The sequence below is a fragment of the Salvia splendens genome, chromosome 2 (genome assembly GCF_004379255.2).
Source record: "Salvia splendens isolate huo1 chromosome 2, SspV2, whole genome shotgun sequence".
Taxonomy (NCBI): Eukaryota; Viridiplantae; Streptophyta; class Magnoliopsida; order Lamiales; family Lamiaceae; genus Salvia; species Salvia splendens.
Genome location: NC_056033.1, coordinates 8,567,360 through 8,590,574, shown reverse-complemented (window position 1 = coordinate 8,590,574; position 23,215 = coordinate 8,567,360). Strand labels below are relative to the sequence as shown.

Below are 23,215 nucleotides of genomic sequence, written 5' to 3'. Positions count from 1 at the left end.
GCAAAAAAGAGGCTTAGATAAAATTTTAAGATATAGATTAATCATTTGAAGTTACCAAAATACTACTATAACAATATATTCGGGGTATTTCTTCTTTTTTTTCTAGGCTAAAATTTAGATTCCTTAAGTGTACTAGAGTTTTTTTTATTCTGGCTTTGGGAGAGACGCATCATGCGTCTCCTTTTAATGAAACGCATCAAGGATATGCGTAGCGTCTTCCAATTTTTTTGATTTTTTTAACAACGCATGACGCTTATGCGTCTTAGGGAGAGACGCATCTCCCTCATGCGTCTTTTATTTACTTTTTATTTCACGGACGGCGCATGAGCGTCATGCGTCTTAGGAGAGACGCATGAGGCTCATGTGTCTCTAATTTGCTTAAAACCAGATGCGAGAGGTAGTAGCTCCCACAGACGCGAGAGAAAGAGAGAAAGGGCGATAACAGACGCGATTTCGTTCGTATTTCCGGCGAATCCGACGATTTCCTCTCGTATTCCGATAAGTTTCCTTCAATCTTGCAATATTCCTCCGTTATTTGTTGTTAATTTGCATATTTTGTTTAGATTTCTCTCAATTTTATAAATTAGGGTTTATAACAAATTGCTCAATTTTAGCCGATGTTTTGTTGTTTTGTTAATTGTAATGGATTTTGGTTGTGATTTTTGAGATATGTTTGAGATGCTTGGTGTTGTGATTTTGGTTGTGATGGATACCGGATACATCCATAGAGACAAAGCAAGGCGGGTTGCTGATGACCGCTCTGATCAACCAGACAAGGATGCCTTTGGGTGATGACCTGCCTACATACGTATGCATCCAAATGGCACGTATCCATGCCCTAATTTTATTAGGAGGTCTCATTCTACCAGACACCACAGGGTGTAAGGTTCCCTTTATGTGGTTGAACGCATTCGAGGATCCGGACGAGGTGCAGACTATTAGCTGGGGAAGTGCGGCTTTGTCCTACCTTTATCATTATCTGTGCGAGGCTTCTATGGATAAGGGAAAGAGTTGGGCGGGCCTATGATGCTTCTGCAGCTATGGGCGTGGGAAAGAATGCCCACATTGAGGCCGTCGTTCATAGGAGCACGCGTGCACGAGCCATATACGTCATGTGGCGCCAGGTATATAATTAAATATTAATTTGTTTATGCATCTTGGGTTATTTTTTTACATCAATTTTACTTACAGGTGGAAAGGAACAACGCATATAGGAAATGCTCCTAGATACTCGGTTGAGCATTATCGTGATCAAATATCCCTGATTAGGCCCGACCAGGTGATTATTATTTTAATGTTGACTTAATTTATGAATTTATTATGAAGTTAATTTGGTGTTTGCATTGCTGGTTTGTAATTTCTGTGGACGCCTTATGCGCATTGCATACTGCCTGACTACTGCAGTAATGCGAATGGATGCTCCTTGTGCGACACGTACTTGGTGTGTTGGGCCTATGTCGAGGCACACGAGGCTGGACAAGTGCGACGACAGTTTAATCGGTACCAGGATATTCCTCGACTTGTAGACAGGATGCTCAGAAATGCCGATCATTTGGGCAAAAATGATCGGCATGGTAAGAAGGGTAACAATTGGGAAAACACGCATCAGTTTTACATTGGGAAGTGGGACCTGAGGTATGAAAGGTTCCATGCTGCCGAAGACGTTGCACTGATGTCCATGAATATTCCTATGAGTCCGGGGTATATGGCGTGGTATAACAAGATTACAGTGACGTACCTGACTCAGCCTGGGGTACGGTCAACTGCTGGGACGAACGAGTCGGCGTCTTCGATGAGATTACTTGTAAGTTTGTTATATTAAACTATATGCTTTCATGTGTTATATATTGTTTCGTATTGATATTTGTATGATTTTTTTTTATCTAGGTTGAGGGTTATCAGAAGGTTTTCCATTTAACTATTGAAGACGAAATGGACCCAAGAATGCGCCAGATTCGAGAAATTGCTAGGAATGTCCTCCAGTCTACGAACAACGCTGATGTCATGGAGTACCCGGTCATGCCTTATCAACCACAAGTAGTTCCAATGCGTCGTGGAGTGTCTGGTGTTCGAACTGGGGGACACGGTTTCACCAAACATTTTAGGATGTCGCAGCCCATCCCGATTATGTAGTACCAGAGCTGATGCATCCAGAGCATGACCCACCTCAGTGGTCTTCATATCCGGCACACGAGTCTCAATCACAGTGGGACTGTCCCTTGTATTCTCCAAGCCAACCTGCGCCCGATTGGAATCGTCTCCGTTATTCACAAAGCCAAGATGTGCCGCAATGGAGTGGAGCCCGAGCATCAGTCGATTCATTCTTCCAAAATTATCAGTTTGTGCCTCCTGTACAAGTTGAAGAAGAAGATGATGATGAAGGAGAAGAAGACGATGACGATAGAGAAGAGGAAACTGAGGAAGATGATGTTGTTCAGAACATCCCTGTCCAACCTCGACCAGTTGTGGAAGGTTCATCACACGGCGGGGTTGGGAAGATCATGAGCAAAGTGTACAAGAGATTGTCAATGAGGAAGAATAAGGAGATTGAACCGTCGAAATACACTCCATCGTCGTACAAGTAGCAACTCTCAACTTCAAGGAACATGTATGTTTATTATGCTTATTTCTCCATTCATGGTAGATTGTTCCTTTCTTGACAATTATCATTACAAGAATGCGATTGGTTGTTTCTGGTTCGATTGAATGTGATTAGTTAGCGGTAGGAAATGAAGTTACATGTTGATTTATATGTCTTTGTCCTTTTTCATTTGTAGAGTCTAACATGCTCTCTCCTGACACTTCATTTTAATGATCACCAAAACTGTGAGGATATTCATGGCAGTCTCCTGTGTTGAAGCCAGAAGCGTGTGGCTTGAAACGTGATGGTAATCTCAGGCAAGCTTTGGAAGATCTCATTCATAAGTTGAAGAAACAACTCCTTGTCCATGGATTCCTTGACTGCAGTTCGAGCATGTAGCTTGGCAAATCCCTAAATGACTTCTCTTATCCACCAAATACAATCTCTATAGCCCTTCTCCGTGCATACCATGTCTTCTTATAACTGACTACCACATGAAATCTATCATGAACAAAATTTCGTACTGCTGCGGCTTTGTACTCGGCATTTTTTAGCATTTGATGGCGAATACACAAAGCAATCATTGATGATGAAAAGTTAGCATGTCCTCTATCATTACGATGACCTTCACAACTATGGCGTCCCACCCACTTTCTAATTTCCCACATATCACCATGGGCTCTTTGTGTAACAGAAACTTCCCACGAACATTCATTCGTTTTTTCAGCGTCGATCTTGCTGATAATGGCTACCCCATCTTCTGTCCTCCCTGCTGAATATTTGCATACGGCATGCCACCTTCTTAATTTGCTCTTAACCACCCTAAATTGTCGGTGTTGCCTCAGACTCCACATAGTAATAGCAGTCTTCACATGCAGCTTGCTATCAAATTTTGTTCCCGCATTAATCCGATACGGGTGTGCTTCATCCCAGCACATAGTATTGTGTTCATTACCAACTTCAGGTACCTCAGAAGGATCACTCGGTAGTCTGCGAAAATATTTCAACCCACTGTGATCGTATTCGGGAAGTGGTTGTTCACCCTGCACGACGAGTTTACACACTATCTCCTCATCACTAGAAACATCACCTGAATCATCACTTAGAATAACATCAGATGATGATGACGACAATGGTGGATCAAGGTCTCCTCGTACAACATCAACATCAATATGCTCTTGAACATTTACTTGATTATTCATTTCAACATCATCAGCATCTGCAACATCTACTTGCTCATTCATACCACAGTCAAAGCTCACATGTTCAACCCTTGTAGATGATTCAACACCATAATCAACAACTGGTGGGATTTCTACATTTCCAACAGACGAATACTCAATAAATAATTCAATATGACGAGTTGAATTTAGAGTCTCATTGAACATAAACATCACACTTTCATCACTGTCAACCCAAGTACATATATAACTCGCGGTACCCAAGAAACAATGCCTCCATGATATTTCGATGCAGTGTTGATTTGAATCTATTCTTATCTTAGCATATATCATTGCAACTAATTCAGAGAATGAAACACACGAATTCAATACGATGGAGACTCTCGCACGAGATGGATCGTAACCAATACCCACTTGAGGAAGTTGAACTATTCTACCACCTCAATATAAACTCACAAATACTGGCATGATTTCTGCAAAAATATATATACAAACCAACAACAATTAGAGACATTTTTTTCCTATAAACCCTAATTTAGTAAGTTTAAGATAAATTTAATAAAAACCATAATGTTATGCAAATAAACAATAAATAAGGGAGAAATGTTGAAAGATTGAAGAAAACTTACCAGAATATGACGGGAGATCGGCAAGCAATCGCTGAAATCGCCCTTTCTCTCTTTCTCTCGCGTAGAAAATGAAGCTATTGCCTCTGCCCGATATGTTTTATGAAAATTAGAGACGCATGAGACGCATGACGCTCAGGCGTCGCCCGTGAAATTTAAAAAAAAAAAAAGACGCATGAGGGAAATGCGTCTCTCCCTAAGACGAATAAGCGTCATGCGTCGTTAAAAAAAATAGAAAAAATTGAGAGACGCATAAGCGTCATGCGTCTTTGTGAAAGACGCATCTCCGTCATGCGTTTCATTAAAAGGAGACGCATGACCCTCATGCGTCTCTCCCAAAGCCGGAATAAAAAAAAGTCCAGTACACTTATGGAATGTTATTTATGCCTTAGAACAACAAAAAGAAATACCCCCAATATATTCAGATTATGCATTCGATTTCATGCAAATGCAATAAACTCATAATTTCACTTGTTACTTGATCATGTGATCTAATACCAGAAAAGCGAACACACCTAGCAGGTACTATTCATTTCAATTCTGCCAGAGCTAAAGTTAAATAACAGTAAGAAATAACAATTGTCACTCTGAAATCTAGTTAAAAGGTTGTTGACAAGGCTGTTGATTCTGCTCCATTTCGCTACTAGTTTTTATACATGACCCCACTTTTTTCACAAGCAGAAATACTGTACAGCTTATAAATAAAACCAAAATCTTGGCTACCCTTTCTACAGCACTAGCATACACAGGCCAAAATTTCATTCTAAAACACCTATGATTTGAAAAAACTTACTAATCATAGCTCGTCTTAGGTCACCTTGGAGCCTGGAGAAAGTGAATAATGGAGCTATGGTAAATTCAGACAATAACCAAGTATCCAGCTGGAAATCTCGTATACATAACATCTGACGAAGAGCTTGGCAGCACTGATTTTTTAGAATATAAGATGTGAAATGCCTGACTCAACCTGTGGTTTCTGATGAGGACATTGCAGTAATGAAATTTTAGAATCTAAAATGTATTTCTGACTATATGTGGTTAAGAGGTGTTCTCCGAATTCTTTTGCACGAAAGGTGAAAGACTCGGCCACTCCAGACTCCTATTCCACTGCCCTCTTAATTGTATATCTTCACAGCCTTCTCAAATGGTGGACGGTACTGAAAAAGATTTGGTAACAGCAGATTTTAGTACACGATGGCAACTTCAATTTATGAAAACATTCATAAGCAAAATACATAAATCCACACCAGGCCTACCAGTACCTATTTTGAATAAATACTTATAGGAGGTTGTTATTGAGGGTCCAATTTATTCTGTCAAACACTCTAAATGCATGGAACACTATGCACTCACACATATGTACATGCATATGCACTCACACACATAATGCTTGTATGTCATCTTCATACCAACTGTTAGTTATATAATGGGTCGAGTTGGATCAGCTCACTATTGAACTGAACCAAATTTAAAACCCAAATATCCCAATGGGTCGGGTCACTTCTTCAGTTTCAGTATAGACAATTTGGTCTGTGATACCATGATAGAAATCCATAGGGTTCCAAAACCAATTGGTGATAGGAATGGCTCATGAGACTTATATAATGGTTTTAATTCTCTCTTTACACCGATTGGGGCATTGTTATATTTATTTTTGTTTCACTTTCCAACATATTAAAAAATATAGTGGAAAAAGTTAGTGCAATGTGGATCTTACTTTCATACTATATTAGTAATATAGTAAAATGTAAGTGAGATGAGTTAGTGGAATGTGAGATTCATTACCAAAAGTAATTAAAAGTAAAGGTGACAATTAATCGTGGATGGACGAAAAATAAAAATATGTCTACTAATCGTGGATGGAGGGAGTATAATTATGGACCAAACAATATTGTTTGGGACCAGAAGCTAATACACTTAATGCATAAGATCAAAAAGTTTTATTAAGCTAATGAGAAGAACAATTTTAGACTTCTGTCTTTTAAACAATACTTACATTTATTTTAAGTTTTATTTTAGAAATGTTAACTAGGGCAAGATATAATCAGCATTCTGGTGTTACCACGCAGCATTCTGGTGTTACCGCGCCCTGGATTTTGACCTCATCGACTAGGTGCGCACTCCTAACAACACAGGTTTATACATAAAATACTATGTAGGTGGCTCAATATGATACTCCATCCGTTCCACCATAGTTGAGTCATTTATTCATTTTGGAAGTTCCTTCATAGTTGAGTCGTCCCAAGTTACTTGAGTCATTTCACTTTTTGGCTAAAAATAAAACTTCTAATCTCATCTACTTAATTCTTTCTTTTACTTTACTCTCTCTTATTTTATATTACTTTATTTTACTTTATTTAACTCGCTAAATACAACTTTATAGATCTCGTGCCGAAAAGTAACGCCTCAAGTAACATGGGACGGAGGGAGTATATAGTTGAAATATGAGGTGTGTGGTATTAAATAATACTCCTTCGTCCCAACCAGTGTTGTTAGGGTCGCGGGGCGCCCCGGGGCGATGAGGGGGGACCCCGGGTCGCGGGGCGATGGGGCGAGAGACCCACGAATCGGGGCGCCAGAATAGCCGAATGATGATTATATTTGTGTCTCTTTTATAAGTTTGTTGCTTGAATGTTTATCACATCAAATAAATCTACATACATCATTACTCCATATCACATCTGAATATGGACCCACGAATCAGGGCGTACTATTAGCCTAATTAAGCTATATCTATACTTTTAATACAGGTTAATGAAATACATTGTGTGAAAAAGACTTCTTGGTGTGAAAGTACCATTTTCTAGATTATTTATCATTTATGTAGTAATATTTAAAGGTATTTAATCAATATAATGAATATTTTAATTAAAAAAACTAAAATTTTTACTTTTCTAACTTGTAGAGTGGGTAAAAAAAGAATTATTGAGTAATAAAATAACTGCACTAACTAATGCATTGGAATCGATACAGACTCTAACTTGAGTGGGTGAATAAGAATTAATAATTTAATTAGACTAACCTAGTGGTATAAAAACTAATTAATTAATCTAGGGAAATATCAAAAAGTGGGTCGCAGAGATGATGAGGCTGAGAAAACAATTAATTAATCTAGAATAGAGGAAAAGGTGGATTAAATTAATGAATGCCTCGATTCTCTACCCATTAAAGCACATCTCCATTTTCAAAACCCAAAAAATTTTGTTAACACAACAGGAAAACCTCTTCGGCTCGCCCCAGTCGCCCGTCGCCCCCACCGCCCCCGCCGCCCCAACTGCGCCCCATGAATCTCGCTCGACTCACCCATGTCGGGGCGAAGCCGGTCTCGACTAAGTTGAGTCGTGTTTCTTTTTGGGATGTCCCAACTAAGTTAAGTCATTTCCTTTTTTGACAAAAAACAAAACATCAAATTACCTACTTTATTCATCACCTACTTCACTCTCTCTTTATATTTCTTACTTTATACCTTTCTCTTACTTTTCAACACAATTTCTTAATCTCTTACTTTTCAACACAATTTTTTAATCTCTATGCGCAAAAGTTTGACTCAAATTAGTTTGGACGGAGTATTAAAGGCGTCCTGGGAAGGAAATAGGCCAAGATATTTAGGATGACCAAAAAAAGAAAACAAGCCATGGATATTAAAACGGAGGGAGTAATAAATACTTGGTTGAGATTATGTATTCACAACTTGGAAGGGATTGTGGCTTTCGAAAGTGTGTATATACATAGTCATATACTCCCACCGTCTGCGAATAGGAGTCCCACTTCTATCCGGCACGGGTTTTAAGAAATATTAAGAAAAGTGGATGGAAGAAAGTCAGTGGATTATGGGCAACACTTGTATATATTAGTTTTGAATAATATGTAAGTTGAATTAGTTGGTGGAATGTGGGGCCACTTTACCATTTATGGTAATTATGAACCGGGACTCCTATTCGCGGACGGACCAAAAATGGAAAAATTGGACTCCTATTCGATGACAGAGGGAGTATTGATTATAATTTGTTAATCTGAAAGCAAGAATCTAATAGTATGTCAAAGGAATTGAATGAGAATTGGCTTTGGAGAAGCAAACAAGTGCTGATTCAGAATACCTGATTAGCTGCAAGAGGCCTTTTTGGGGCATTATCTATGTGTTCCAGCCCAAGATACTGCTCCCAAGCAATATACATGCTGCTTGTCTGCCAGCCCGAGATTCATAAAAGAAAATACGAAGCAATAGGATGTTAATTCATCTTAACAATATAATTCCAGTGTGGATGCACAACAGTTAAAGAAGAGAAGTATTTTCTTTTCTTTTCAGTTGTGTGTGTGTTTGTGTTTGTGTGTGTGTGAGAGAGAGAGAGAGAGTGACCTGGAATCTAGTAAACAAAATTTCTGAATCCTCTAGGTACTCAGTTTGACCTTGTGAAACAAAAGCAAATTTCCACTGGCAAAAAGAAAACCGGACATGAGCAGAAATTATAGGTTATAACAACCGAGGGGCAATAAGCTAGCAACACATATCTAGGGTTAGAATCACTTAAAGTATTAATGGAATTAGATCTGATTTCTTAGGCATACAACCTTAGAGAACTCCTCATCTGATACACACAACTTTTTCTGAACACGAATCTTGAGATCAGCTAAAATCTCGTCTGCATGAATGACCAATAAAAAGGGCTCACCAAAATTCTGAATTTTCTGCCACAAACAAAGTGCAATATTGTGATAACAAATAAAAAACAAGAAGTGCATCTTCTTGAGCCATTTTCCATGTATGTGATGGCTCAACCACAAGATAAGGATAAATCAAAATGTTACCACTTGGTTCTGATATTCTTCATTCATAAAGTGATAAACATGAATCAAGCAATCAAGACGACCAAGATGTTTCTCTTCTTCAAGTATCTGCAGAAATAAGGGAAACTGTTAAAAGAGAGAGAATGACATAATTTAGTTACGCGCCTGCAGGGGCTAAAAATTGCAAGCACTTACACAGGCAAATGCTACTGAACATGAAATTTGGTAAACATGAGCCTTAAAGCATTAACACAGATGAGCATGTAATGCACCCACCCATCAAACACGCACACACACACACGCGGAGAAAGAGAGTGGGAGAACCTCTTCAGCTCGTAAAGTCCAATAGTTGTCATTTATGCTCTCTATCTTTTCCCCTGAAGAAAATATCTGAAAAGAAGTCCCTACAATATTATTTTCTAAATACATCAAGATATGATGTTAACAGTAATAACAAATCAAAAAGCAACTTCATGATCTTTTATTTCCCTTCACCTCGATGATGGAAATGAAAAACAAGAAAAAATTTACCAGAAGCAAATATCGCTAATTACTACCTAAAACATACTCCTAGAAAGCATCAACACTCGTCTTCCACAGTCCCTCAGGCAGCCTATGTCAGATAATTCAGATCACACCCAGCCACAGGCATGCTATCGGTAAAAATCTGACCCAAACTAACATATTAATCTGATTGTTTCAAAGCCCCAAAGTTTACTTTTCATCTCAGTCACCCACCAGATTAACGTCACTTACATAATTCCCAGCTACTTTCCAATTTATATGAAGCTTTTAGCAAAATATACTTAATCAATGCATCCTCGCCATGTTGTCTCCTCAGCCCACGACTACAGAAATTTTATTTAGCTGGAAGCAATACTGCATGATAATTGCAAGTTTTTCTCCAATTATATACATGCTATGCTCGTCAACTTCTAAGAATCCCTTTGATGGCCATAGCATTGAGCAACTCATCAGTTGAGTTCAACATCCAAACCTTGTGTGAAATGTGAACATGGTTCTCAGATTTTTAAGTAAAGACAAACCAGTTATTAGGTCGTAACTTGATAATACATTTCTACAGTCTTCGTCATTAATATAGTCATTGGAACAAAGAGTAAAATATAAATGGTGGAGATAAGATCTCCAGACCTTGTAGATCTTGTGAGTGAATACTTCCAGCAGTCTGAGTTCTGCATCGGGACGAGACAGCTGAACCTGCATAACAATCAAAAGAAGCAATATTAATCAAAGAAGCACCAAAAAACAAATTATCCCAAACATATGCAGAAATATATTCTAGCTTTGAAATATGTATCCTAGTGAAATGTTGATACAATGAATCAACATCATTGGTCCAATAATTTACCTTCATCCTGAGATCATCAAGCAAATCAGCCACAGTGCTATCCTTAGGCAGTCTAACATTGTGAATTTCCACCTGGAAATCAGAAAGAAATCAGAAAGAGTAGGAGAATAATGATTTTGTCAAACAAATAACAAAGGGATTGATGTGTATGCCAACTTGCCAAGCATAACAAATTTACTAAAACTAGAATATGACTTACTTCATTGTTTGTCCCATGACGGAAAGCCACTCTGAGCGTTCTTAAGCCTTGCAATTCTGGCAGAGGCATATCCAGGACTTCATAGTACAATATATCAGAAGTCTGACCAAAATAATAACTATTCAATATTTCAGATAGTAAACATGTCAACTCAGAGACTTAATGTTAAATAATAGCTTACTTGATTGTGATGCAGCAACATATCTAGCAAATTATCTACTCCTCTATACTTTATAGGATGAGGTTTTGGTTGTTGAGTGTATGAATTGCATGACGTAAGTCTAAGTTTAGAAGGATCATCCACTCCAAGTTGGTGAGCAACTTTCTCTACAACTTCATCATATGTGTCAAGCTTTGACCTTCATATTATTATAGATATATATTTATCAGAATGCAACAAATACACAGATTAATGTGAACAACTAATATAAAGACGATGCATTGAGTTCAAAATTTTGGACCAATTTTGCACTTACAGTTGTAAACAAAATTCATCATCTTTAGGCTTTTCTAGGGACCGAAAATGAATAACCTGCAAAACATCCAAAATTAAATATGAAAACGATTTCGTATTCAGATATCTACAGAATTATGAGTTTAGTTTGTTCAATGTAACCATCAGAAACTTCCTATCCTCCTTTCTAGAGTCCTAGACATGCAAGGTTGACAAAGGAAACTATTGCTAAAGAATTGGTATGTTGCTTATGAGTCCAAATTATTTTTCAAAACAACAATTGACAGTTGAGAAATATTTATTAACAGAAAACAGAAAGTATACTCAAGAGAATGGAGGCAAGTAGTGTAAGGAAGTCTTGGCTTACATGCTTGCTCCCAATGCTATTAGTTCTACTACGCAGAACCCTTAGTTTCTTTTACGCTTTACAAGACAGTCAATGGCTTAGAAGTTAGAACATAATAAACACTCTTTGCATTCTCATCAGTAGTAACCTCCTATTCTTTTTTCCTCCCTTTTTTTCTTTTATACTAGAGCATCTCAGCAGTCCGTACCAATATTATTGTTTTGTAGTTAAAGCTTAAGATGACTAATGGCAGTTACATACTCAAATGTATCTTTATAAAATTCAGAGTACCTGTTAAGCGACAAAAGAGAGGCCCTCAAAGACAAACAAGGGTTAAAAAACTTTTCAGAAAGAGTTCGGACCAAGCCTGGACTATGAGCCCTTCATACCAAAAAGATTTTCAGAATCTCGACAAGATAAACAGGAGTGCATGGACAGAAAGAGCATAACACTTGTAAATACATAAAACAGTAATTACACGTAAGAAAAATGAAAAATCGATACTAAATGAAATTCATTAAATATTATATGAGAAGTACTTGGAGATTATGGCGGTACTCAAAGAATGACCGAACATCTGGGCAACGAAGTTGCTGGCGAGCTTCGCTTGGAAGGGACTTCTGAATGCAAACTATGTCCCCATCCTCAAGCTGTAGTTGAAGACAAAGCAAATGATAGAAACATTTTTTTTTCGCATACGGCATAACACACGTTATAAAAAAACATATGCAAAAAAATACCTGGCTAGACCTAAAAGTGAGTATCTTCTGGATATGTTCACACATCACATTAGGATCAAATTTTATTTCCTGATAACCAGAAACAGAACAAATTAATACCAATGAGTTGACACTGCCAAAACAATGCAACCAACCCCACCCCTCCCCCCAAAAAAATGAAATTACTGCCGTAAGTACTTGAGCAATCAGGAAAGGATGGGACACGAAGAAATGTCATGACCATTCCAAAAAGAAGACAACTCATATCCTACTCCCCTATATCTATTTTGGAAGTAAGAAATCAAAGATAGGTACAATGGACCCTTCTTTAAATACTTAATGTAAAGCTGAGAATAGAACAGCCAGCTCATTACAAGAACGGGGAAAGGGACAGAATGGTGTGGTTATGGGGAAAAACAAGAATATAAAATTAAGAAGAATATGTATTGTTCAAAATTACTTCTGATATTTAAGCAACAAACCTCATAAAGCTCAATATCTTCCTCAGGAGCATAGCCAGCCATCTCATTTAGTCTAGACAAGATATCTACCGGCTTCCCAAAGCTCTTCACAAAAAGTCTACCAACATATCTGGCATATAAAACAGATAAAAACAATGACAAAGAATTGCTTCTTGTCTCATCTCTAGGTGATGTCTAACTGTTTGGTCCTATAGATATGTTGTACATAAAAACATACCAAAACAAAGGAATGCGAACTAGAATAATACCTAAGCTCTTCCTTTTCTGGATCATAAAGCTTGAAGAATAACAAAATGTCATCTTTTGCCTTATTAGGGAGAGTGATAGGCCGGCAGTCCTGATTGATATCATAGAAGGTTATTAGCAATTTAGCGCCATTTATGAAGGAGGGCTTACTTTCTCACAACAAAAAGTTCCATTACCGGCCCACGTTCTAACTCTAAGAATAGCCTCAACTCTGCATTCTGAGCTTTATTAGACATATCCCTCAGATACCCAACCTACATCCATGTGAAGAATTGTAACACAACAAATCTCAAAATAGTCGAATTCGTATAGGAAAGTACTGATATATTTAATATACTAGATATAAACTGATAGCATATGAAGACCAATGAGTTGGTCAAAAAAACTGTTGACTATAAAGGTACAAGACATTCATAAGTGGTCACTTTTATAGGCAGAATTTTTTTTTTGCTTACAGTCTGTGCTTCCTCAGACTGTGTCAATGGACGGTTAGGACGATAAGTGTGATTTTGCCGTTTTGCCCACAGCCAGAAGCGTTGTAATTGCACAGGTATACCAAATTTATTTGCAACCTCCTCCTGGGGAATACGATCAGTTGATGTTAACAATAACTACAGCTTCAACAACTGAATGTTGTAAAAACTAATATGTGAGATGGCTTAGCCTGGAACGATTTCATAAAAAATTATAGTAGTGTATGCTCATAAGAACAGACTGAATTCAAAATTTTAAGATATGTATCATGTTGATTTGTAAATCAGCTTATAAGCATCAAACTGACTTAAACCCATCTGATTCATTTTCCTTCTCTTGATTAATACTCCAATTCTAGACAAATATCTTAAGCTGAAGTCGGACCACTTTTTAATGGCAAACAAAAAAATCAGACTTGCATTATATTATACAACTACAAGTATGATTTTCAAGTCATATTTGATGTGATTTTAATTCCACTTCAACTGCTAAGGATATAGTATCTCAAATTGGACGTTTTAAGTCACACGTCACAACTATGTTTTTCATCTAAAGTTAAACTTACGGCTGGTTGGCCCACATTTTTGTCTAATCTTTTACACATTTCCTAGACGCAGGAAGAGCCCTCTTTCTTTATTTGAATTATTTTTTTAAAGTATGTTTCACAAATAAGCAGCCTGCCTGCATCATCCCAAATTTCCAATGACTAGTTAGCACACTTCAGAGTAAACATTGCATAGTAGCTGCTTGCCAACAACATTTCACCAATACCAGTGTTGATCTTTAAGCAGACTAGGGTGCCGGTGACACATTGCAGCCACACTGAAAGTTTTACGCGGATGTTTATTTAGCATAACAAGTAAGAGGAAATATTGATAATCTTAGAATGATCTACCCTCTCTTTAGGCATATGCAAATATCCATAATAATATTGAAGAGAGGACGGTTCTGGCTTCCACACTCTATGATGAGTTCCCAACTGTGCAAATCGAAATGCATTCATCCAGATAATCTAGCTCCACATCATCAAGGTGGATTTCTCATGAACTAGTATCTACTTCAAGTGAAGAGATACAGCAGCTAAAGTATTACAGAAATAATTGTAGTGAAACATTTAGTCATGTTTACATACCTTAAAAACATTAAATGGCATCAGCTTCTGGACACGGAAGCTCCTAACTTTATCATGATCGACTAAATCAAAAAAAACGTTTCTTCCAATCTGCCAAACAAAATCTTCATCACATACAACCTGGAAGCATCACACCACATTCTTATTAGTTGCAAGCCCCATACATTAGAAAGGTCATTCAACTAAAACGTGCTTCTTAAATTACTTACCTTTACAATAGTGTAAAGATGTGCTTCAGCTTTTTCTTTCTTCTTTTGTTCTTTTTCTTCTTGTTCTCTCTTCAGCCTCTCCTAGTTGACAGTTCAAACTCTAGTTAGGCCACATATAGTAGGTAAAAGTAAAGACTGTTAACCTTTAAGAAATATGAAAATATGCTGATATCAGAATCTAACCCTAAGATGCTCAGCAATATCCTTCTCATCGACATGACACATGATTTTATCCTTGTCACTTTCACGTATATACACCAGCATATAAGCATTTGAGTGTTTGGTGAACTTGAAGGGAGTATTGTTGATTCCCTGGTTTGTCTGCATCAGGTGCTGAAAAGATAAATGAAGAAAGGAAATTGTATCACAAAACCACAGAAGATTGCTAGCACAACCAAAGCAATTTATATATTTCTCCGAAGAATGACATCACAAAACATACTTCTTCTTCACCGCCATACAGCTCATCTAATGCCTTCTTCATATCTTCTTTTGTCACACGTTCATCATCAAACTTATACCTGAGAGATAATTAGGATTATGCTGTTTGAGATTTATAACAAATACATTTGTAATCTTTCTGTAAAAAGCCCATGATATACACAATCTTCATGATTCAGCCAAGGAAGGGGTTTCTGAAAAAAAAATTATGACAGTGGTGAAAGAAAACCACAGTGAGGGATGCTGACTGCATAATTTTTTCAAATGGACTAACTCTCCAGAGATTTAACAACCACAACTATATTTTGATAATGTAAAGAGAATTTCCAAAAAATGAGGCAAAAAATCCATTCAATCAACAAAAAAGAGTCATTATTGCAAATGTAATTCCTAAACTCAGACCAATTCCCAACCAATAGAATACACGAGCTTAATGATGTATCATAATCAACAGCACTCGCTGAAGGCTGTCAAACCATAAGAATAGTACTTTTTATGCTGCAAACATTAAAACACAAGTTTGAGAATGGACTGCATACCACTGGCTGGAAAGAGTGGGCTGTATAAAGGCATAATAGTGACCACCGTGCACACCACCACTATGGACCAAAACACTGCAAATAATATAAGTTGAACCAATGAAAAGATATAGCATACGAGTTTGCGATATATATACATATATATATAGGGTTTTGATCTATACAAAACTAGATTTAAATACAGAAACGCAAAATAAAATCATACGTAGGGCATTTTAGGTCATTATTAGTTTATTTACAGGTCATTCTAACAAAGCATGACCTAAAATGATCTTAACATGACATCAACCTGAATTTTATAATATGACCTAAAACAGCTTAATAATGACCCTCCGTGTTTTTGGTTAATTATTGATCATTAGATCACTTAATCCTAAGGCCAAGATTTGGGTTGCATTTAAGTGTTAAAGAAACATAGGTTTTCATATCAACTTAGGCATTTACAAAAATAATTTATCAAAGTAAACCTTGTTCAGCATTTACTATACTAATAACAATCTGAGAAAATATATACTACTCCCTCCGTTCCATGTTATAGAGGCGTTTTATTTTCTGCACTGGTTTTGGAAAAACAATAATAAGAGAGAGAGTAAAGTGGAGAGAGAGTAAAGTAAGAGAGAGAATATTGTAGTAAAAGATTCTCCTCTACATTATTCTCTCTCTTACTTTAAAAAATTGCTTTGTTAAAGGTTAAAGTAGAGTGATTAAAGTAAGAGAGGGAATAAAGTAAAAGATGGAATAAAGTCATTACTAAAAAAGGAAATGACTCAACTACCTTGGGACAAACCAAAAAGGAATACAACTCAACTACCTTGGGACGGAGGATGTATTATTTTTCAAAAACGAGTGCAGAAAATGAAACGCCTCTATTAAGGCGGAACGGACGGAGTATAATTTACAAACTTGTTTGTGAAGCATCAACATAATTCTATGGACCAAAAGGCAAAAAAACAACCGTTCAAAAAATACAATTTTACAGTTAAAAATGGAAAATGTCTCTGCGAGAACGGAAAGTAAATATCTTGCTTTTTTTCACACAAGATATAGGCGTTGAAGAAAACCCAAGAAATACTATTACCTAGCAAAATCAGTTGAGTAAGTGGTTATTTTTCTTACTATAAAGTTGGGAACTAATGATAGAAAATCTCATCATCTGACCTGTGAAGTGTATAGAGGTTACGTACTCTTCTATCAGCATCAGGTGACAAGTACTTTCCATCATCTCTATCAAGATCAAGTTGAAGAGGAAACTCATAGTGATCATTTATCTGTGTCATCGAAATCAAGAAATTAGGCTATCCACTTTTGGGGAAATATAAAGTGCAAAGAGTACAAAGTAAAAATTCACCAGAAATCACAGCTAAATCAGCTAGCTAAAAGAAGCGTATACGACAATGAAACGGCAGGAGCAAAACTCGAGACTGAAGTTTTGAGAGTTGAGACGTAAGAGAACTAGGTTGACAATTGCCGAATAAATGGCTTCATCAACACACTCACTCATTCCTTTCCTTCACATGTACGGCTAGACAACAAGAATCAGCTCCTGAATTCCTATTGCATAGGGTACTTCCATTGTTTAATTAATAATTAGGGTTTTTGACTGAACTTCCACATCTAATGCTTTCAAAATTTAAATGTTATGACTGAACATCCTTTTTTTTGCAATTCGAGTCACTGGCATTATTTCAATAGACAATAACCAAACGTTAGAGATTGATTCCTACTGTTTAAAAGAGAATATCTCATGGAACCTTTGCATATCTTGTTTTTTATTGGTATCACTACTTTCGTAATTCGCTCCTTATCTTGTTTCCATAATCCATAGTTATATATGCATTGATTAATTACGAAATTCATTTTTTTCTTTTCTCTTTGAATTCTCTTCATTAGTTGTGTTCATCTTTTTTCTTAATTTTCTCTCTTTTAATACCACCAATACCCCAGAAACACCATCTTTAATATATGGTCCTTACATAGCAAGTTATAATTGGTCACCGAATTATACCCATTGACTCAATTTGCAAGAAGTTCATGGTTTGCGTTGCAATTTCTGAGACATTTCAAATTTTCTAGTCTTTTCTACATCTTTTTGGAGGAGAACAAATATGTCTTAAAATGAAACTCAACTAAATTAGAGCAGCTTAATAGAAAGAAGCCATTACAGGAATTCTTTACCAACACTTGTTCTATATAAGTATATAACCATATTCAAAGGGGAGTTGCCTCTTCTGGTGACAGTGTATTGCATGTGGAAACTCTTCTTTTTATGAGGAAGGTTTATAACCGTACATTTGTTGTGCTCAATAACTAACTAGCTACGAGGAACCCTGATTAGGCACCATTGTTAAGTCTACCTAGAGGGGACGAGTCTTGGAATTTATGGATTCTTCACGATGCAACTAAAAACCCAAATTAGTTACACTAATTATAGAGTGGCTGTTCATATCATTTCTGTATCTAAATTCCAAGAGTGCTAACACACAACAATTATTAAGGCTATTTGATAGGAAGTTTTCCATTGACTAATTCTGCTCCACCCTAGAACTAGCAGGCATGCCCCTTATGTAAGTTGTAATGCCTAGGCTCTATGGATTTGGTTTGGAAAAAAGTTCATTCCAACCCTGTCTACCTCTAGTACTGTATGTGCCAAAAGAATAGTGAATCAGGAAAGCTCTTGATGGAATAGAATATATTACGTTTTCTATAACTGCTCACCTTTACCATAACATCACGCACAAAGTCGTATTCAAACCGCTTTAAGTGAAGCTGGAGAACTGGGGGGAAGTCAATGAATAGCACTCCTTTCTTAGCATCCTGAAATAAGCAGAATATTAGCTTAAGAAGGTCAATTACCGAAAATAAAATTTCTTCTTTTAGGACAATATGATTATAAAAGAACAGGAAAACAAGACTGCTGAACTGTACAATGACAAGAAATGCATTGCTAATTAAATCATATGATTCATATCCAACATTTGTCAAATCCAGTTAAGTGTTAACATGAGCACCTGCAAACCATGCTGTTCAGCATGGTACTTGTTATCTCCATCTAGATGTTCAACCGTAACATATTTGTCAAAAGAAGCATAGACATCATCACAGCCTTTGACATCGAGCTGAAGATCTGTGACATGAAGGAGGAAAGAGGCGTTCTTACTTCTTACAATGAAGCATAGAAACAGCAGTAAAGTAACATCAACAGTAAATCTGATCATGCTAAGTACCATAGAATGACTCTTTTCTACTGGATTTGTAATCTACATTAATGCACTCGATGTAGTTCATATGGTGCCCTTCAAATAACTGCTGTATGGCACCTTCCACAATGGTTCTCTAATGACAGTATCACAATAGTCAGTGGGTAACAGTATCCAAGTTCGGGAAAATTGAGATTAGTAGAAGCTAAGAACCTTCATTTTCTCTTCAAGCTTCTCGCAAAGAACTCTATTGAGTTCTTGTACATCATGTTGCAAGAAAGCATCATAGGTGTCCCATCCAAAGGATTTTGTCAACTCCTTTGTTGCAACACTATTATCGCTGTACTGTAGCTTGTAAAATAAACTCTGCAGAGCCAGAGGGATACTTGCAGATGGCATATCAATAACATTAGTAGGCATATGGTACACAACCTGAATTTACAAGCAAAGATGTGTGAGTAAGATCATGAAAGAATCAAAGAACCTTAATAAAGTAATTCAGATCCGACTACATAGCCCCTAATAAATATCCTAACCTTTCTGAAGAAAGGAATATGGTACAGAGTTTGGAGAAGAGAGTTCATATAGCAGGTAGCCCCTTGGTTTTTCAGTCCTACGAAACCAGTTTCTTTCTTCGAATCATATAGCCATGGATCCATAGCTTTGTACACCGCAACCTCAGCTTCAACTATACAGGTGTCATTGACAAGATAACCCCTGCTAGGATCATGAAGATCACGAAGTGGCATAAAGGCTGTAAAGCCCCAATCATTTTCTCGGGCACTGAATTGATGTTGAGTTTCTGCATGATCAGTAAAAAGGATATGTTTACATTAACTAGCTTCATGCCTCCCTGCAGAAGATTGTCTCTAATTGAAAGAAGCAGCATTTCAGACAAATCATTGATTCATTTCCAGTTTACACTTGGCCAATGCACAGATAATTGAAAGAAACAGCAATGCAAATTTGATTTTTACTCAGTGAAGTTCTACACAGTAGTTAAATTCTTTAAAAGTTGAAAGGGATTAGTAATGACTGGAGCTGCAAGAGATGTTAAGCAATACACATCATATTAAGATATAAATTTAATACTGCTTCCATATCTATGCCATAATCGGGCATATTCAATAGTTATTGTCCTTGTCTGGGAATGGCAACAATATAAAAAGGTGTTAAAATATTACTGGAGGTAGTTAATTTTATATACCTAATTACTCAAGGAATGTTGGCTCTATAGATAGATAGATTAATTCCTTAACCACTCTAAATAGTTTATGCTAAACCAAATGTTTAGCAAACAAGGTAACTTTGCTAAATAAACAAATAATGCAATGAGGTACTGAAATCCTATATTGTCCCTTCATTACCCTTTCGGACTGAATACTTGCTATGGACTTGATTCACAATAGCCAAACTGAAATGGGCATATCTAGTCCATCCATACGGTAAACCGGCTGAATCAGCAACATCCACATACATGGATAATTGATCAGCATTGTTCCCCTTCGGAAAAATAAGAATCCGCCTAACAGGAATGATAAAATAATTGTTAGCATTACACAACAAAATGTTAATTACATCTATTGAAGCTCTTAATTTATAGCAAGAACAGTTACCATTTGTAATCACCGAGATCAAATATTCCAGAATAGAGCTTCTTAGTAGTTATCTTGGAAAAAAATTCGATCTTCCAAGTAAATTTTGCTGTGCGAGGATCCTCTGTTGGCTGGTTTTCCACATTATTTTCTGTTGCTTCTGGTGCTACAGCAAAGAGTGGACAAGGAAATGAGAATATATAGCTACAGAAACAATGAAAGAAAAGTAAACGAGACACTGTCATTCATGATGCAAGGCGTGCAGATGAAGTTTTATCCTGGTACAACTAAAAGCATTTAGCTCCCTCTTTTTGCCCAGCTACTGCACGGAAGGAAAGCGTGACAAACATATTCCTAAGGCATCACACCATTAGCTTCTCAAACTACAACTGCCTTCTCAACGTAGGAGACACTACATGTACACAAAATAAACAAATACGGAGGGTTCCACGCAGCCAACTAACTGTTTACCAAAAAAATATTCGTGATGGATCTTAGAAATTTTATTGCACCAAGGAAAGTTCACGTTTAAAGCAAGACTACGAACGACCCCCACCCTAAACCCTCCTCTCTGTTTCTGGAAATTTTACACGTAAAAGAAGACACAGAATGCAAGGTTTAAGAAAAAACATTGTTCTTGCAAGCCATACAGAATGGCCACAATTATGAAACAGACCATAATCCCTAATACATCAACACATTTTAACCACTCCGAAAAGATAAAACAAATAAACACGGTGGAACACGTCTATCTACTTATTCGAGTTACCTTCCGCTCCCATTGGCAGAGGCCCTTCCACTCCTATTGGCAGAGCCCCTTCCACCAAGTCTGATCGAGGAACTAACATGTCCTCATCCTCTTGCTGCAACCGAAAGAAAGATTAAAGATTTAATACAAATGAAACAAAATACGCCGCAAATCGAAACAACAGAGTAGCATACACCTCAAACACTTGATCGCCAACTAAACCTAAACAGAGGCCAATTGAATATCACTGGAGCTCGTTCTCTCGCAGAAACAGAGTAAAAACACACACAAAAAGCACGCACGCACTGTGAATTGGCACCGTAAACAAACTTGTAGGTTTATCCGAAACACTAGTTAATACAGGAGGAGCGCGGATTCACAAACCTCATTCGGGGCGGGAGACGCTATGACAGTCATGTGAGGATTAGTCGAGTAGAATTTGAGGCAGAATTGACCTAGGTTTGATTGAATTGGGTTTGATTTTGATAGGAATTTTGCATATATGTTTTCAGGTTTAGGAAATGGCAGCCTGGGTGCAAAGGGGGGAAAAGGTGGTGGGGAGAGGAAGGAATGATATCTGACGTGGACTATTAGAGTTTGTTTCCTTTTTTATTCGCATTAAAATTTATTTTAGTTTACTGTTGTAACTCTTCGCAAATATCGACTTCAAGATACTGTATGATATTAAAGTGGGTCCAACTGAAATCTAATTAACAACATTAAAATTAAATTATTACCTTGCGATGAGGTTGATGTTGTACGCCGTCATATTTTCATGATATTACTTTCCAATCCTTCAACGTTTTTTTCTCTATGAATTACACAGATGCTGACGGTTTTTTATTTTTATGGTTCATTTTCTTCCAGTGAGTAAACTATCATTGTAAATTTTTTTCTCTATTAAAATAAAAAAATTAAATAAACTATCATTGTAATTTTTAATTTTTTAATGAAGTACTTCATCCGTTTCATATTAATAGAGACATTTTTTCGGCATAGATTAAGAAATAGATATTTAATATATGAAGTGGATAAAATTAAATAAAAATATGCTAAAGTACGAGAGATGAAGAGAGATAAAATGAGAAAGAGGATAAAGTATGAGAGAGGGGTATTGCTTTTTACCAAATATAGAAATGATTCTATTAAAAGGAATATGACTCTATTAATGTAGAACGAGGGAGTACTGATGCGAAGCATTTTTCCATATTTTTCCCCTTCGTTCTTCATACATTTATACAAGTTACGACTCATCAAATGGTGTTTTCATCATTGTTTAGGAAGTAAAAAAGCTGGAAGTTCATTGTTCCGTGAGGATTCCGGAAGCTACACCCGGTCGGGTGATTTTGTTTCAATAAAACACCCGGCCGGGTGAAATCTGCAAAGCAGAAAGATCCCAGAAGCATAACTCCCGGCCGGGCGAATTTAAGTCTCGAAACGCCCGGTCGGGCGATTTTCGCAACACTCCAGAGTCCATCACCCGGTCGGGTGGAATTGTGGGTGTAAAAATTCACCCGGCCGGGTGAAATTCAGAAGGCGTAAGGAGGTCAGATCGGGTGGTATTTCAATGGTGATTTTTCTGTTGTAAAAATCCACCCGGCAGGGTGGATCAATTCCAACTGCGAAATGGCAGTTTGTCGGCAGTTTTACTTGGGAAAAGAGAAGAAAAGGGGGGGAAATGGTGACGGTTCTGGATACGAAAATTGGGAAAAAGAAGAGAGAAGAGGAAGAAGAAGGGAGGAGGATCCGACATCCAATCTTCATCATCTCAGAGACGGACTACCGCCGGTTATCGGAGAACACCATTTGTCTTACGGTTTTTCTTCTTTAGCATGTGTGGCTAGCTTTTCTTCATTGCTCCTAACACTAGTAGGATGAATTATTTGTAGACA

The 23,215-nt window shown here is 37.1% G+C and overlaps 2 protein-coding genes across 5 annotated transcripts; both read right to left on the bottom strand.

The window, feature by feature from the left end:
* Window positions 1–3,006: 3,006 nt before the first annotated feature.
* Window positions 3,007–4,473, bottom strand: LOC121772630. The gene is made up of 2 exons (XM_042169814.1): window positions 4,392–4,473; window positions 3,007–4,235 (listed from the first exon to the last, which is right to left on the bottom strand). Exon 2 carries the CDS (start codon window positions 4,093–4,095, stop codon window positions 3,007–3,009), a length of 1,089 nt encoding a protein of 362 aa, XP_042025748.1. The 5' UTR covers window positions 4,096–4,235; window positions 4,392–4,473.
* Window positions 4,474–4,948: 475 nt separating this feature from the next.
* LOC121787002 (ubiquitin C-terminal hydrolase 13-like) lies at window positions 4,949–21,889 on the bottom strand. 4 transcript variants are annotated; one of them, XM_042185604.1, is made up of 32 exons: window positions 21,708–21,889; window positions 21,345–21,438; window positions 20,597–20,741; window positions 20,348–20,505; window positions 19,517–19,782; window positions 19,194–19,412; window positions 19,008–19,116; window positions 18,792–18,907; window positions 18,499–18,597; window positions 16,942–17,051; window positions 15,784–15,858; window positions 15,246–15,324; window positions 14,987–15,136; window positions 14,804–14,884; window positions 14,595–14,714; window positions 13,444–13,566; window positions 13,165–13,242; window positions 12,991–13,079; window positions 12,743–12,851; window positions 12,282–12,350; window positions 12,081–12,191; window positions 11,218–11,273; window positions 10,923–11,100; window positions 10,742–10,843; window positions 10,543–10,614; window positions 10,326–10,391; window positions 9,498–9,563; window positions 9,195–9,281; window positions 8,958–9,074; window positions 8,746–8,820; window positions 8,486–8,572; window positions 4,949–5,545 (listed from the first exon to the last, which is right to left on the bottom strand). In XM_042185604.1, exons 1-32 carry the CDS (start codon window positions 21,738–21,740, stop codon window positions 5,504–5,506), a joined length of 3,381 nt encoding a protein of 1,126 aa, XP_042041538.1. In that variant the 5' UTR covers window positions 21,741–21,889; the 3' UTR covers window positions 4,949–5,503. The 4 variants fall into 4 exon arrangements, 2 of the variants coding, with proteins under 2 accessions (XP_042041538.1, XP_042041551.1); XR_006047239.1 differs by lacking the exons at window positions 4,949–5,545; window positions 8,486–8,572; window positions 8,746–8,820 and having other exon boundaries at window positions 9,020–9,074; window positions 9,498–9,577; XR_006047238.1 differs by lacking the exons at window positions 4,949–5,545; window positions 8,486–8,572; window positions 8,746–8,820 and having other exon boundaries at window positions 9,054–9,074; window positions 9,450–9,563.
* Between the last annotated feature and the right edge of the window lie 1,326 nt (window positions 21,890–23,215).